The following is a 15,622-nucleotide window of genomic DNA, read 5'->3' as shown; positions in this document are numbered from 1 at the left end:
CTTCCTTCCCTGGCTCTCCCTTTCCCCCGCCTCCCCTCAGACATTTAAAAGGCTCCTCGTGTATTAGTTACTGAAATGAAAAAAGTGCAACTTAAGGAAATTCCTGTGCCTTGTCAGCACTGGAGATTTGCTCAATTCCTCCTGCAAGACCCGAGTCATCGGCGCAGCTGCCAGCATGCAAATTCCCACTGTACTTGAGTAAAGCTGTTTGCCTGAGCTCGCACGGCGTGATTTGCCATGGTGCTGTCAGCCTGGGCTTCACGCAGGAGAAAACAGCTCTGCAAGAGGCAGCTTTGAGGGGGCTCAGAGATACATGAGCCTGATGGGAGCCTGTGCTGCCACAGCTGCTCCATGTAGGCAGCTACAAGGATAAAAAGCCACAGATGAATCCTCTTCCTCAAGGCAGACGAGGTCTTACTCCCCTGCCAGCCGAAACCACCAGCTCAGCGGATGAAAATCAGGCCAGTGACACCGACGGGCTCTGAGAAGTTGCAGCCGCAAGTTCCTGCGCATCAGCAAAGCTGTTGGAGCTGCTGGCATGAGCATGAGCCAGCTGTGATGTGCTGGGACCCAGCTCCAGCCTCAGTGAGCTGGGGACAAGCTCGTGTGCTTCACCTCGCCGTCGGGGTGAGCCCAGAGGAAGCCCGGGCACGCAGGACAGCCCAAACGACAGGCAGGAATTCGTTCTGCTGCTGCAGCGTCTGAGCCTTTCGGCCAGGAAAAGAAAATACAGCACGGCAGACAGAGCTTGTCTGAATCCCGACAGCCCTTCTTCTCCCGGCTTCCCAGTCTATTCCGAGGCGAAATTAATTCGAAAGAATTGCCCCCTGGAGTTTCTTTAATTACTGGGTGTTATTATTTGTATTGTGATAGCCTCCGTGGGTGCATACCACAGCCCAGCCACGCTTGTGCCAGGAGGAGAACACACACCACAAAGGTTTCAAGAGACCGTCAAGCACACACAGGAGAAACAAGAAACCTCGGTTGGCAACCAGGGCCCTATTTTGGTCGGCACTACCCACACACGTCGGCTGGGCAGCTCGCACATCATTTACAGGCTGAGCGAGACGTCCTGGGAAGGAGCTGCCCTTGGAAGGAGGCAAGAGACCAGTTCCCCCCTCAGCCAGGCGTGCTGCCTGCAGAGAAGAGGGCAGCGGGGCCCACAGGCGGCGCTCAAAGGGCGGGTGGTTCCCGAATCGTTAGTGGATTCTTCCAGACGTTGTGAAACATTCGTACCTTGAGGGGAGATTAGTTTGCTTTTTTTTTTGACAGTCATAACGTCGGCTCTTCCCTAAACACGTTCACGAAAAGACAAGGAGGAGCTCTTTATTTACTGACATTGTCTTGATGTCCTTGTCTCCCTCTACTTATTGTCTCCTTCCTTTTATTGAGCCGGGCGAGTTCTTTACAGCAGCAGCCATCTTTCATCCTCTTTGCATGGTGCCAAACAAGGGGATATTGTCCACGACGGGCACAGGAGGGTGATACAAACAGCATTTCATGCCGAAGGGCATACAGAGGCTATCGCTGGTACAAACCACCACAGACAAACGAAGGCGATCCAGCAAACAAAGCTGCAGTTGAGCTCAGGTGAGCTCTAGCAAATCTTACGAAGGTTCGAGATGCAGCTGCAGATCCCCGGAGCAATCGTCCTTGAACACGAAGTGGTCACACTCAGGGTGGCGAAAGGCTGACCCCTGAGCCAAAGCTCCCAGAAGCCACCGACCGAAATTGCAGAAAAACAACGCTCGGCTCGAACTCAGCCCATCTTTAAGGAAGTGCCGGCAGAATCGGGAAGGGCCTCCATCTGACTCCAGCTGGGTGACAAACCAAACGTGACACGGACAAAGCTGCACTCGCTGAATCCATGTCCGTCCCTGAGGAAGGCAAAGCCAGCACGACGCAAAGGCAGACGCGGGAGCCGACACGATTCCTTCCTCCCAAAGGGCAAAAAGTGCTCCAGCGCCTCCGCTGGCTGCGGGAGGAGGGCGGTAAATTGAGAGCAGGGCGGCGTGAACAGGGGGATGCAGAGGCCGGGGGCTGAGCAGAACAACGCCAGGCAAGAAATCGGGCAGAAGAGGTGGCGGTGAGCCGCAGACGGACAGAGCTGCAGCAGTGCCCCGGCCAGCCTGCCCCAGCAGCGAATCCAGCGGGCAGGGAGCCTCCTTTGCCTTTCTTTCCTCTCCAGAAGGAAGCAAAGCCACGGAGTTCGGCTTCTCTGTGAGTCGGCGAGCCAAGCCACGGTTCTAAAAAGACACAAAAACGAACGGGGAGATGAGGGGTTGCGCGTCACAGAGATCAGGATGAGAACCGCTTGCTGCGAGCAGAACCCAGAAGGTTTTTAGGAACACCTCGATAAGGGAGGATGCACCCCCCCCCAAAGCTGGCTCATTCGCCTGATCTACCTTAAAACAGTGCAACCTTTCGAGCCCCTGGCGAGCCACATTAACTAGGCCATAATGCTTCCCCCGCAGGCCTCGCAGAACCCAATAAAGTCGTTACTGCCAAAAGGGCGCGCTCAGCACAGCCGCGTTGGGCTATTAACGGGCTGCGCAACCATTTCATGTCTGGTAAGACAAATGAGGAACAGAGCGAGCACGCCCTTGGGCTTGACGGGAACGTCGCTGGAAAGGGGAAAAAAAGCTTTTTGGAAAGGAAGGAAAAGGTGATGAGGTGCCTGGGAGAATCCTAAAGCAGTCGTCTTCCCGTGCAAGCCGGCACCTCGCCCTCGCTGGGGGGAACCACGCGCCCCCAATGCTTCCCTCGGATGCCTGTTGCGGGCAGTAAGGCTGCGGCTCCATGCTCCGGGGGCGCACGCTCGCACCAAAGCCATCGCAGCGGGCGGTATCGGGCCCAAGACTCGCAGTGAGGTTCGTGGGCCTCCTCCTGGGCCTTTTCTCCCCCCGGTTTTATCAGTTAGCCTCCGAAAACTCATCATCTTCCCCCAGCCACAGTTGTGCTTGGTGCTTAATTGCTTCTCGTGATGAAACCAGGGGTGTGGAGACCGCAGCGGACTTGTTCCCTGTTAAAACTTCGCTTGGGGGTGGGCAGGGCTGAGAAGCACCGGGCAGCTGCTCCTGTAGGACACGGCTGAAGAAGCCCTGTCTGGCTGCTGCAAGCCTCTGGTGATCCAGAAAACCGAGCTGGCTTCCTACGGTATTGCTGCCTTGCAGGAACAAAGAGAAATAAATCTTAAAGAACTGGAAAACAACCAACCAACCGAAAAGCTACATCAAAGAAATACACAAAGGGCTTTGGGGTTGCCCTCGAGTGCCCCTCACAACTCGTGGGCTTTCGGTCCCGCGCTCCTTGTCCGTAAGGAGGCTGGAGGGGACAGAGCTTCCACACGGGAACGACCAAACTGCTTTTTTGGGTTCTCCGGTGCAGCTTCTGCACAGCTGGAAAGGACCGGTGAAAATTGTTGTTGAATGTAGCTTGTGTGGCTCCACGCTCGCCTCGTACAGGTACCAGCGCGTCAGGAAGTGCAAGAAAAAGCAGGGGAAAAGCTCCACTAAACACGAACAAAATGCAGGAATCCAGAACGGGCTTTGCCCGCAATTGCCCCCTTCCCCCAAATTATTGGAAATGAAATGAATTTAGAGCAAAGAACGCCCTGCAGCGTACACCAGCAGCGCAGGGCTTAGCTCTGTGGTGTCGCTGAGAAAAAGGAGGGGCCATTTCCATCCCACGGTGCGAGGAACTGCAGGACTGAGAGCATCACGGCTGCGGTAGTATTTGCACCATCTCCTTTGGAGCACGGCGTTAACGGGGGCTGTTCTGGGGAGGCCTCTTTTATGTTAGTCTCTTAACACAAACTTCGCTGAAATTGTTTTTTTTTTTTTCCTCTTTGGTTTTCATTTAGGAAAACTGAAAAAGGGTAAGAGCATTACTGCCAGCACTGACTTCTATTTTCACCCAAAGACACAAACCAGCTAGGTGAGACCACCAGTTTCTCCCCCTTTGCCTTTTTTTTTTTTCCCTTCTACCGAATAAATATTTTAAGGTAATGCACATCAGCACCGAGACTGCAAGGAGCCATAGATGGGAGGGAGTTAGTCACAACGCTCACAGTTCCACTGCAAACCCGTATAGTCAAAGCTTTCGGTTTACAGTACTTGAAGCGCAACAAGTCGTTTCGCAGCCCCAGACGCCACAAGACAACTTACCAAGCAGCCCCGAGACCACCAGCAGTGTTCCAAAGCAAAGCAAAGCCCACGGGGAGCAATGTGACATCGCCCCGGAGGGGACTTTCCGGTGCAGCGAGAAAACTAAGGCGCTGCCCTAAGTGGTTCGGTACTTGAGATTATTAAAAATAGCAGCTGCCGGTATTGGTGTGAAAACAACTGGAAGGCGGCAGGGGCTGGGAGGAGAAGGCTGGGAGGGGAGACACAGCCCCCGAGGCTGGCTGCTCTCCTCCGAAAGTACGGTCCGAGTTTGGCGTCGCTGCCAACGCAGCAACCAAAAAAAGGTCACTTTAAAAAAAAAGGTGGTTGTGCGCGGCTTTTCCTGACTCCCTCTTGAGCTGACTGAATCTCGAGCAAGCATTTTTTTCCCCCTCCTGTTTTTTTTTTCACCAACCCGAGTACAACTGTTTGGGCAGACACCCAGCTGTCCCGACCACGAGCGCTCGCCTTCAGGTCCCTACTTCGGTTCGGGGTGTAGTTTTTCTGGGCTGCCGCAAGCCACGGCACAGGAACGGCTCTGTTGCCTTAAACCTATCTTTCTCTTGCAGGGATCGGCGTGTGGGAGTGATGCCAGGCCCTGCGGGGACAGCGGGCTCCTGAGCACCCCTGGCCAGGGCACAGTGGCTGGAGCAGGGCACCGCGCGCAGCTGGGTAGGTGAGGGAGGCTGGCGGAAGGCAGCGGCGCTCCTGGAGCCTTCTGGGGCCGCCGCAGGGCTCAACAAAACGCCCGCCTCAGCCACTGCCTGAGGAAAACGCGCATTTTTAAACCAGCCCTGAGCTCACCAAGCGTGACGCCCAATTGACAGGGCCTTCAGCAGGGAGGCTCCTACTCGCCCCTACTCCTCCCACCCCAAATATTTTCAGCGTGGTAATAAAGAGCGTCTGCCTTAAGGAGAGAAACCATAGGGACGTCCCTGCTGATAGGGCACAAGAGTTAGCAACGCGCTGCTGCCCCGACCCGCACGTGAAGCTGACCTCGTGCTGGCTCTCCAGCCAAGCCACTTCTCCGCTTGTATCGCGTCCAAGGCACCAGTGAAATTCGGTTTTGTGTAACAGGAAAAAAAAAAACAGGCACTTGACGAGATCTGGTTCGTGACATTTTCAGACAAACATGGTTTCTGCTTTCCGCACAGCCCTTTAAAAACACACACACTCAGTAAGGAGACGTTTATTCCATTATTTCTGTTTGCAAATTTTTTGGTACAAAGTTTATTTTCAGAAGTTCCCACGTGATCCTTCCTTCTACCAGCTTCTTGTAGGATTTTTCTCTCTCTGATTTATTTTCTTTATCTGTTGAAGCAAAAGCAGTAATTGCTACAGAAAGCAATAATGGCAATATTACAAATATTTTACAGCAGCATCCATTCATCTCTTTGCCTCAAAAAAATAACAAAAATAAATCCAAAGACGAGATCCATACTGCCACAAAGGCTTAGGTTTGTAATATCAAGAAGTATGCTGCGTTCCCATATATGAGTTGTACAAGTCCAGCACAACTTTCCAAGTTTGTGCAGAGCCTGATAAATAAGACACAGAAATATCAGTTACATTATACTGTTTCTAAGAACTTTTACTCTGTAAAATGTTTGGTCACTCCAAGCTATAAGCTTAATCACATATCAAAGAACACAGGCAATAAAGCCCATCTTACTAGAACATATAGTATTAGGCCAAACAAAATATAAGAGGACAAAATCTAGTGGTCACTGAAGCCTCTTCGAAAAAGGTCTAAAACAGAATGTTTCCATTATGTATCAGAATAAAAATGTACTGTATTAAAATTTGATTTTCTTTTTTTCCTTTTTTTTTCTTTTTTTTTTTTTTACAAGCTGTCTTTTAATCAGTCTTCTATTTACAGTGCAGAACTTCTGCCAACTGCAGTAGTTTTAACTTTGGCACAACACTAAGTTCCAAATCCTTTTGAGTATTCAAGTCCTGTGTGTGTCCAAATATTTTCTTGGTTTCACGAAAGTTTAGGCCCATTCACAGTTAACCAGTTTTCTTGAACTTTTTCAAGAATTGCTTCCCCTTCACCACGTTGGGCAGCTACAAAGGAAAGACACTGTAAGCTATTGCATCATTTGTAAGAAACTCTTCATTCTAAACGCGAATAGCATCGTTGCTTCCGTTAACAACAGCACATACACCAGACATCACACAGACTGCTACATACTGGAACACCTTCTAAAAACCTTGCTGGTCGTTAGTGAATCGTCTTCCTCATACTTCAAATACATTAACAACGCATTAACTTAGCTTCATTTCACATGTCAAACAGGACATTTAAATATATTGCAATATATTATAGAGAATTGCAAAGCTCCATCTTTTCTGTAAACGAGATCGACACCTGTTAACTCTCCTGTGCACATGAAGAGCAGTACCTAGTGCCACATTTTCTGTACAATATAAAGCCTTCCCAGGTAGGGCAACTCATTTTAGTGCATTTCTGTACAAACTGTAAGCATACATGCAGGTAACCAACTAAGCAGGATTGGGAACACTTCTGTAAGCTGGAACTGGAGGCAAGGGGAACATTGCAAAATCAGAGTGGAGCTCTCGTGGTTGATTGTTTCGTATCACAAGTGAAGACTTGGCAGCTTGAACCTTCTGTCACTCTAGCAGATTCTTTAGGGTAAGTTTCATGATAGGTATCTAGTATTGAATAAGCATAAGGAAACGCTTTGATCAATTGGGATACAAATATTACGTCTCAACACATTTTTAGGTATGCACAGTCCAATGTTCAGATAGTAACATTCTCTCTAAAATACTTTGGCAACCCGAAAACCGTATTTATGCCACAGTACGCCGACCCAGGATCAGTTACTTTATCCGCCACTGTAGTGCTATCTGCTCTAGAATAAAGAACAAAACCAAAAATTAAGACCTCACACTTCCCCACGCGTGCCAGGCAGGGAGTGGAGGCGAGTACCATCGCTACCCACAACGGAAGCCCAACAGGTCACAGAGACCAGTGCTGCCACCCAGCCAGCACGCTCCGAGGTGAAGATTCACCTCCCCTAATTTCAGACGTCTGCAACATCCCATCAGTGTCTGCCCGCGAGCCGCCTGTAACAGTCAGCGGGGTTTGGGGCGCAGTTCGTCTGACCGGCTGTAGGCGTTCGGGGCGAGCTGACTCGCACTTGTCAAGCTGCTGTGGTGTCCTGCTCAACTGCAGGCATCCACGCACGGCCAGACGAATCCCCCCTTAACTCAGGAAAAGTGCTACGGGATCCTCAGCTACCACCCAACATTTTAAACGTTGTGGTGAGTCATTTTTTTTCTATGAGTATCCACTGAAAAAGTGCAGATGCTCTTCACTGCAGCAGGAAAAAAAAAAAAAAAAGACAAAAGAAAAGCTCAGGCCATTAGACTTGAAAATACTGTCAGCAACCTGCCCGTGCTTCAAAACCTCCCTTTTCACAAGTGGGATAATGACACAGAAATTTCAGCTATCGAGTGGGTATAAATAGCTATTGAGAGGACTTTTCACTGTTGCATCTTTCATTTTCCAATCTTTTCCGACAGCATTTTAATACCTCACCAAACCTCCAGTCACTTGACCCGCTAAGTTTGTGTCACGCCGCTCGCCAAACGTATTTATCCCAGTACTTCAACAGCTCGATGGGGAATACAGGCGGAACCCAGCACTGCTCAGGGTAGGGAGCCGAGCCCTGCGCCTGCCTGTCCTATCCCCAGCTGACACGCTCATCCCAGGCGTTCTCAACAACTTCCAGCAGTTTTACTGCTCTCTCATCACTGATACTAATTCCTCATTATTACTGAACGCAGGCAAAAGTATTTTCCAATAAATAATAAATTAAATCAAAGAAAGTAACTACATTTCATTGCACTCTACTTTTGTGCCTTCAGGTAAGGGCGGGGATATTTCCTATTACAGAAGCTTAACGATTATCTTCTCTCCTTGGGAGATAGGAACATAGAGAGGAGGAGGTGGTGGAGGACACAATTTGGGGCTGCCATATTTACAGGAGCAAACACTGAGATCCAACCTGGATGCACAGCGCTCCATTAAGTGCAAAAGGAAAATGCTCCCCACCTTAAACTACAGCTTAGTTCCTCAGCAGCCAGGGGCTTGTTGTCTGAGTTTCTGCTGTGCTTTCACTTCTGAGGAAGATGGAGGAGGAGGAGAGTGTCTGCATCGTGGGGCTTTCTAGCTCACGGGACTGCATCAGGCTTTGAATCCCTTTGTATGGGCTCCAGAAATCCTCTCTCTGCTCTGAAGGAGAAGGGAGAGCATTCGCCTGCCTCAGAGTTCCTTGGTGAGCAGGAAGACAACAGGCTTTTACCCAAGGTCAGCAAGCCGTGCATTAGAAAAACTATTTCATGTCACACGTGGACATTGCATGAGTTTCCTTACTAATGATCAAAGTTACAGCTAGCAACCATATTGCACATAATGCTGTGAAAAGACAGTAAAAATGGTACTGGACAAGGTTCAAAAATGGAACGGCCCGGTTTACTGTAGTGTATTAGAGATAATCCACTCAATTCTAGTCACGGGGTACCAGGTATCTTTCTTTTGCTTTCAGATCAGAGCTGGGATCTGTGCATGCTAAACATGAGCGACTGCAATACTTGTTCTGTCAGAAGAGCAAGAGTAAAATCTGTCTTGCTCACCAAGTTTTAGGTAAGTGAATTCTGCAGGGCGAGGAAAATGCGGAGTCAAGATTCTGCATTTCCCTTCTCCCACTCCTTCCAAGCCAGCACTCCGTTAGTTCATTCAAACCCCAGGGGGGATGTCTCTGACTTTCTTTACAACTAACACCAATCCTAGGGCCATTAAGAGGCTGATACTGGGAATTCAGCACTGCTCAGACAGAACTGTGCTTTTTCATTGTACTCGGAAGAGTAAAACATGCTGTGAAGCAGCATGATCCAGGGACAGTGAGTGCCTCAGCAGCTGTGATACTGCTTGCGTGTTTTTAGCCCTTCTCCCTCTCGATTCTAGCAAATGATTACCTTCAGCCTGGCTTTATCTGAGTTCCAGAGACAACATTAACCAGCATCGTAACAGCAGGTGCTCTTATCAGAAACAGCAGAAGAAAAAAAAGCTCAGCCTTAGCTCCAGAGGAACCGACGCTCAGGGCTGGATCCTGAAACAGTGCTCCCAGTGAAGACTGAGAACAAACCAGCAACCCAGAGGTAAGCCCTCAGCCAGAGCTGGTGTTGAGGACAGCGTTGCTCAGATTCCTCATCAGCTGAGAACGAGAATGTGCCGTACCCCCTCCACAGCTTCTGTTTCTCTCAGGTGCCTGGGGCACCATGGTAAGGAGCACAGTGGCCTAAGATCAGACGAGACGAATCTGGGCTAAACCCCTGCTACCAGCACTTTGGGGTTGCCGCCAGCCATGACCAGGGTCTACAGACAAAGCAGAGCATCCCGACGGCCTCCAGCACGCCAACAGCTCCTTCCAGTGCTCCTCCTATCAGCTCTGATGCAGGAGCCTCTGCGAAGCGTCTCCCACAGTGCAAATACACACGTGCTGTAAACACGAAATAAACTGGGCTCTTTTTTCCCAACAAAAATAGCAGATTGTGAGTGATACAAGTGCATACAACCGGTGTTTTCAGGACTGAACCTGCCCAGATTCTTCTCGTCCTTGGCACAACTGAAAGGTTTACAGCGTGCATCTAGCCTAAGGGAAATGTGGGTACCCTGCGCCTCTCGTTATCCGGCCCACAGCACACGGTTTAATTTAAATCCTGTACTCTGCAAAGAGATGAGATGGGCTGAAAATGCTGTTATAACGATATTATGCAATACGTGGAACTATAATGTTTACAGCAGTTGAAAATCTGGTCCAGTATACGTCAGCCATCCTCTCTGATCATTTTACTCAAAGAAGACGTCCAATCCAACTATATTTAGTCTGATAAACAATGTATTTCCTCTTCCTGCGTTTCTCAGACCAGATGTGCTAAGGCCTAACATTGTAGCTGAGCGTTATTTAACAGAGCACTGCCAAAATGGAAGATTTCCCAGTTTAATCACACAATTAACTTGGATCTTTATTTTTTTCGCATCTTTTAAAGAAGGTTAGATTTAGTGATGAACTAAATGCTAACAAAAATGAAGATTCTTATACAGGTTGCTTGGGTGGGCGTTTTTTTGTTTGTTTGTTTCTTTGTTTTGTTTTTTTAATTAATTCTGGCTCACCCTTAAGGTTTAAGGCAACTCCAGAATTCGCTTGTTGGAGGCATATTCCCAAGGAGTTTAAGGATTTGCTTTAATACTTTCAGAAACTTAAAAATAGCATCTCTTTCTCTACTAGTTTTGTCCTTTCCCACCCATCAAGCACTGATTTTTGACCCTGTAGTCCCAGTGGAGCTTGAAGCTAACGCAAATCTTTCTTTGATTTGCTGCTGTCTCCAACAGCCTCACCCACACCATCACCTGCCAAACCATACCTCCCTGCCACCTGCAGCAGCCCCTGCTGGGAAGGCCAGATCCTGATCTCTCTGACACCACCTCACAGACATTTGTCAGACATTATTCCCTCTCTTGTTCCGACCTGGGTTTCACCCACAATCTGGCAAGAAGATCAGATGTGATATGAACTCCTCTGCTTCAGAAAATCATCACTGAAAAGACTTCTTGGTCTTCTGACAGCTATCACAGTAAGGAAGAAAGAATAATTCTAGATTAGGTTCTTGGTGACGTGGAAACATTAGGACACATTTTCTCTATGCTAATCTTTCCCTCACAGGTCAACAGATGCAAATGCCTACAGAGAAGATGTCGACAGATTTGGAAAGGAGATCGCTAGCGTGCTTTCTGTTAGTGCCCATGTAAAAGCAGACAATGCTGGCTACAGCAGCACCAGTTCCTTATCATCTTTAGACATCTAAATATAAAGTAACTTACCCCTAAAAAATGCAGACCGACAGCGGCACGAACACAAACTGCTCTTCCTTGCAGTACCACTACTCTAGAATGCCAGGTATCTGCCTAAACTTTTGTGAATTTGGCCCACCGTTTTTAATCTGGTTATCCAAACGCTACTATGACTTCACTGCCCCGAGACCACATGGCGTTTTTTCATTTCTTTTCCTTTCTTTTCTTTTAATATAAACACTCATCCAAGATGCAGATGCTCCCTAACCAATTCGACTACTTCTGGGGTTCAGGTAGATCGAACCATCCCTATAAATACGTGTGTTCACCCAGCAGCCCTAAGAGCAATCAGCGCAGTGGCAAGCTCAATCCATTAGGCTGAATTTTAGGTTAAACTTGCACATGAAACATTCAACCGGGCTATCGCTAAAGAACAATTAAACACCGGTGTGTTTACCATTCCTAACCACCTAAAAGCCATATAACTTCATTTTGTTTGAGAATTATAAAGCGGGTCATTGCCACAACTTACTTGAAAACCTTTCTTACTAGCACCTGAAGACGCTTTTCGCCTCTGTATCTGTGTATTCTTATAAAACCGTAAGCAATGCTGAAACAATGAAAACAGGCAGTTTCTGCCTCATGTTCACCTTAAAATACAGTGTAAGATTTCAAGAAATTAGTCTTTTTAGCTAGAAACATAAATACTTTTCTTACCATTTTCCAACAAAGTAAAGAATGCATAAGCTAAAAATGAATGTTGCTATCAACTGCATCAAGTCTGTCAGGCATTTAAATTAAATTGATGTAGGATACACTGATTAAATTTAACGAAAAGCATCTTCTAGCATTAAACTCATTCAGTTAGCTCATTAATTATCAGCAAGAAACATTTCAGCACAAGCTCTGTAAACCCAAAACACTTTGAAGATACGCAAAAGGTGCAATATCACCTCGTTTTCTTAAACCAAGCAATCCTCACCCCTAGGTTCATTGATTCCTTTGTCACACTTTTCCCCTTCTCTTTTGTTTTGAATTCTTTCCTTAAGAAATAAACCCAGGCCTTGAAACCTTTCAGGTGAAGTGATGTTTGCAAAAACACATCCTAGGTTTTTGTATTTTCCTCCTTCGTGAGCAGGCAATGTTCTCCTACAACAACAAAAAAAATGCGTCTGTGGTGGTTTGTGTTTTTTTGGAATTAAACAACATAAGGCAATTAAATACTGAGAAGCAGTCATGTGAATGATGAACCTTCCCATCGGTAATGCGGAAGAGGAGGAGCTGAACCGGAGCTGATTTATAACCCCATGTCCTAGGCTAGGCCTGCGGATGTCCATCTCTGGTAGCAAGGAAGCAAATGCTCGTCGCCTGCACGGGTAGCATCTTGCCCATGTTCTCTCGGGTGCAAGTAAGACGCTTTGCAGGTGCTTGCTAAAACTGAAGGCCAGGAAAAATTGTGTGGCTCTTCACCGTAAGATCAAACCTAATTCACAGGTTTTTGGCTCCCAGATCCCAAACTGTGCGTCAATCTGATTTGGAGAGTTTACGCTTAACATGTCGGGGAGGTTCCCAAGTATCGCTATCGTCTGTTTCTTCCTCGTCTTCCTGATCTTCCAGCATTTCATCTTCTTCCTCGTTCTCCTCAAAGAGCTCTATTCCAAGTTCTAATCTTCTTTGCCTTTCTGCAAACCACTCTCTGACCTGCTCATACCCCATGTGAGATTTGGCTACAAGTTCATCGAGGTCTTGCTCATTAAGGAATTTGTGCTTCATGTAGTAGTCCTTCAGGATTGCTGTTCCAGTTTTGAATTTTATGACAGACACGCCTCTGTCCCAGCAATTTAACCTCTTGCTTCCCCGAGGCCTCCCTCGAGGCCTCCCTCTCCCCCTCCCTTTTGGTCTTCCTCTCCCTCTCTTCCTCGCAAAGCCTTGCCCGTTCAAGCTGTTCGCGTTGGCGCTCTGGTAATAGTAATACCACTTCAGTCCGCCGTTTTTCCAGGCGTAGCGAGTATCTCCAAACCAGCTCACAATTTCTGACCTTGGGAGCCCCGTTTCTTCTGCCAGCTTGTTGTATTCTTGCGGGGATGGCCACTGAGTACGAACAAAGGAACTTTTAAGCATGTGCAACTGCTCTGGGGATTTTTTGCCTATTTTGCTGGAAGCGGAGCCCCCCGATTTTGGTCCTGCTGCTCCATCTCCCACGGATGTTTCTCCAGCCTCCTCTTTTGAGCTGCTGGCATTGCTTTCATTCACATCGGTTCCCTCTTCCTTTAAGACGTTCGACTTCCTTCTTTCTGTAAACCAGGCATCAATCTCTCTCCTGGTAAGTTTGGTTTGGGCTCTTAACCGGTTCATCTCTTCGTCTGTAAGGACAGGGTTATTAAGAAAACTTGCCTGGAGGACTTGCAACTGTTCAGCCGTCTTCTCTTTGAACTTCTGCGGGGTGAAATCAGGAAATGCACCCCACGATGACTTGCTCTGCGGAGCGGCTCCTGTCGGGGACTCGTTCATTTCATCACTTGAATCAATAACAATGGTGGCACACGAATCACTGTTGAGATGAATCCCGTGATTATTCTTCGAGTTCCTCTGATTGTAGCGCGTGTCGCTGAACCACTTCTTGATCTCTCCTTTAGTCAGGCCTGTTATTTTCATAAGCCTGCTAATTTCCGAATCTTGAGGAAACTGATTCTTCAGGTAGCTGACTTTTAATTCTGCCAGCTGTTCCTTTGTTTTTTTTGCTCGCATGCCAAAGGAATCGGGATTCATTAGTGCGGTTTCGTTTTTGATAGGCTGAGGGGCAGGAACAGCAGCTACTTGTTTGGTTTCTGCCATGGGCTGAGCAGTGTGAATCTGACTCTTCTGCAGCTGGGTTTGGTTTGGGACTCCCGCTACAGTCAAGGCTATCGGGGCTGTCACTGGTAAGGTATTTGCACCTGCGACTTGAGTGAGAACAAGCCCTGGCTGACCGACTATCTGGCACGTCTGTAAAATCGAAGGTAACCCATTGCTAGCAGCAGAAATGTGCGCTGGGATGACGGTAATCGTCTGCGGCACAGTGTGCACCGTGCCATTAAATTGCTTCCTCCTCGCTTCCTCCACTTCCTCCGGCGTCCAGCTCACACCGTGCTTCAGACGTTGGGCAGAAAACCAGATTTTAATCTGTTCCTCTGTGTACTTCGCTTGAGTGGAAAGAACAGTGATTTCTGACATGGTTGGGTACGGGAATTTGTTGTAAGTGTTGAGCAAAAGAGGATTGTTGTCCAGAGCAGTGTTATAGGCTGGAATGCTATTTACGGGTATCAGGACTTTGGGGATCAGGTTTGAGTTCTGTGGAGCTGTAACAGCTGTTATAACCTGTGCCACCCCAGGCTGAAGCACCGGTGCTGGAGTCACCACCGTGCTCGGTACGTCTGCTGCGCTGCAAACAACCGAGTGGCTCGCTTTTGACTCAGAAACCGACGGTGGTGGGTTTTCTACTACTTCTTCCGAGTTTGGCTCATTTTCCGTTCCCTTTTCTTCGCCAGGAATGTCATCGACTACGTTGTGGAAAACAGCAATGCGTTTAGTTTCGGTTTTGTTTTTCATCATTTTCATAATAGGAGTTTTGCTAATGGAGATCCCCGACGAGGGGGCCTCGGCAGGGTCAGCCTGCTCAGCATTTTCTTCTCTAACAAAACTCCCATCAAAAGTGAGATCGTTTACAGTCTGCTCAAAGATTGTCTGATTATTACGTTTCACCATGGTCAATTTAAAATTCTCCTCGCCGGGGTGGTACTTCAAATTGTGTTCTGAGAGAGCGTCGTATCTTTTGGTAAGAAAATTGCATTCCACACAAACATAGGATGAATTTAGTACGACGTTGGGATGTTCCGAATCCACGTGGAAAGTAAACATATTGAGATCTGGAGTCTGAAAAGTACAGTATTTACACTCATAGCCACCTTCTACTTTATTTGTGTTTTTCTGATTGTCTGAATCCACACACTCGTGAACATCCTCCTCGCTTGTGACGCTCTCTGCTGTAGGGTTATTCTCTGCTGGCGCAGCTGCGGGTGGTCCTTCCTCCACGTCTGACACCGTTCCTAGATCCGGATCCTGCTCGTTGGCTAAGACCATGCACGGCGTTGTTGATTTCCGTTTACTTGCCATGCCTCTTCTGTGGATGTGATACTGACTGGTCAGCTACAGGCTTAGCTTCAAGCTCTTCTTGATTGGTAATAATGGCTTTTGGTACTTCAAGTCAGTTCTTGTAACGTCTCAACATTTATCCCATTAGCAGCTTTTCTTTTGTAGTGCAATCAGATTAAAAAAAGACAGTTGAGGATGAAATGTTGAGACACTGTTTTAAAGTCCACATCCACCACCTGTAGCAAAGAAGAGAGTGTAATTAGTTCAATTGAAAGACTACTTTCTGTTCTGCTACATAGCATGGTTTAAGGTAATGCAGCCCTTTGGGGTTCCATCCACCACTGGTCACCCCTGAAACCAGCAGACCCGTTCCAAGAAGAGATCCTCACAGCTGAGGCAAGAAAGACAAATTCCAGCTCAGCTATTACAGGCTGGAATTTGTTTT

General features: G+C 47.8%; 1 protein-coding gene and 1 long non-coding RNA gene across 8 annotated transcripts in view; one reads left to right on the top strand and one right to left on the bottom strand.

Annotated features, from left to right (window-relative positions):
- The first annotated feature begins 2,252 nt into the window (after positions 1-2,252).
- Positions 2,253-7,545, top strand: LOC310894917. Its single transcript, XR_014580285.1, has 2 exons — positions 2,253-4,293; positions 4,733-7,545. It is a non-coding gene; the product is annotated as an uncharacterized lncRNA (long non-coding RNA).
- Positions 5,342-15,622, bottom strand: part of ZHX1 (zinc fingers and homeoboxes 1) — a 27,465-nt gene continuing 17,184 nt past the window's right edge. For 2 of the 7 annotated variants that reach the window (XM_083825583.1, XM_083825582.1), the window contains exon 3: positions 5,342-15,413. In XM_083825583.1, the coding sequence (XP_083681709.1) occupies positions 12,571-15,198 (2,628 nt within the window). In that variant the 5' untranslated portion in view covers positions 15,199-15,413 and the 3' untranslated portion in view covers positions 5,342-12,570. The remainder of the gene's footprint in view (positions 15,414-15,622) is intronic. The other 5 variants (XR_014580280.1, XR_014580281.1, XR_014580282.1 and 2 more) reach the window with 5 other exon arrangements.

Source organism: Anser anser, assembly GCF_964211835.1.
Source record: "Anser anser genome assembly, chromosome: 2".
NCBI lineage: Eukaryota > Metazoa > Chordata > Aves > Anseriformes > Anatidae > Anser > Anser anser.
This window is presented reverse-complemented; position numbering and strand designations above follow the sequence as displayed.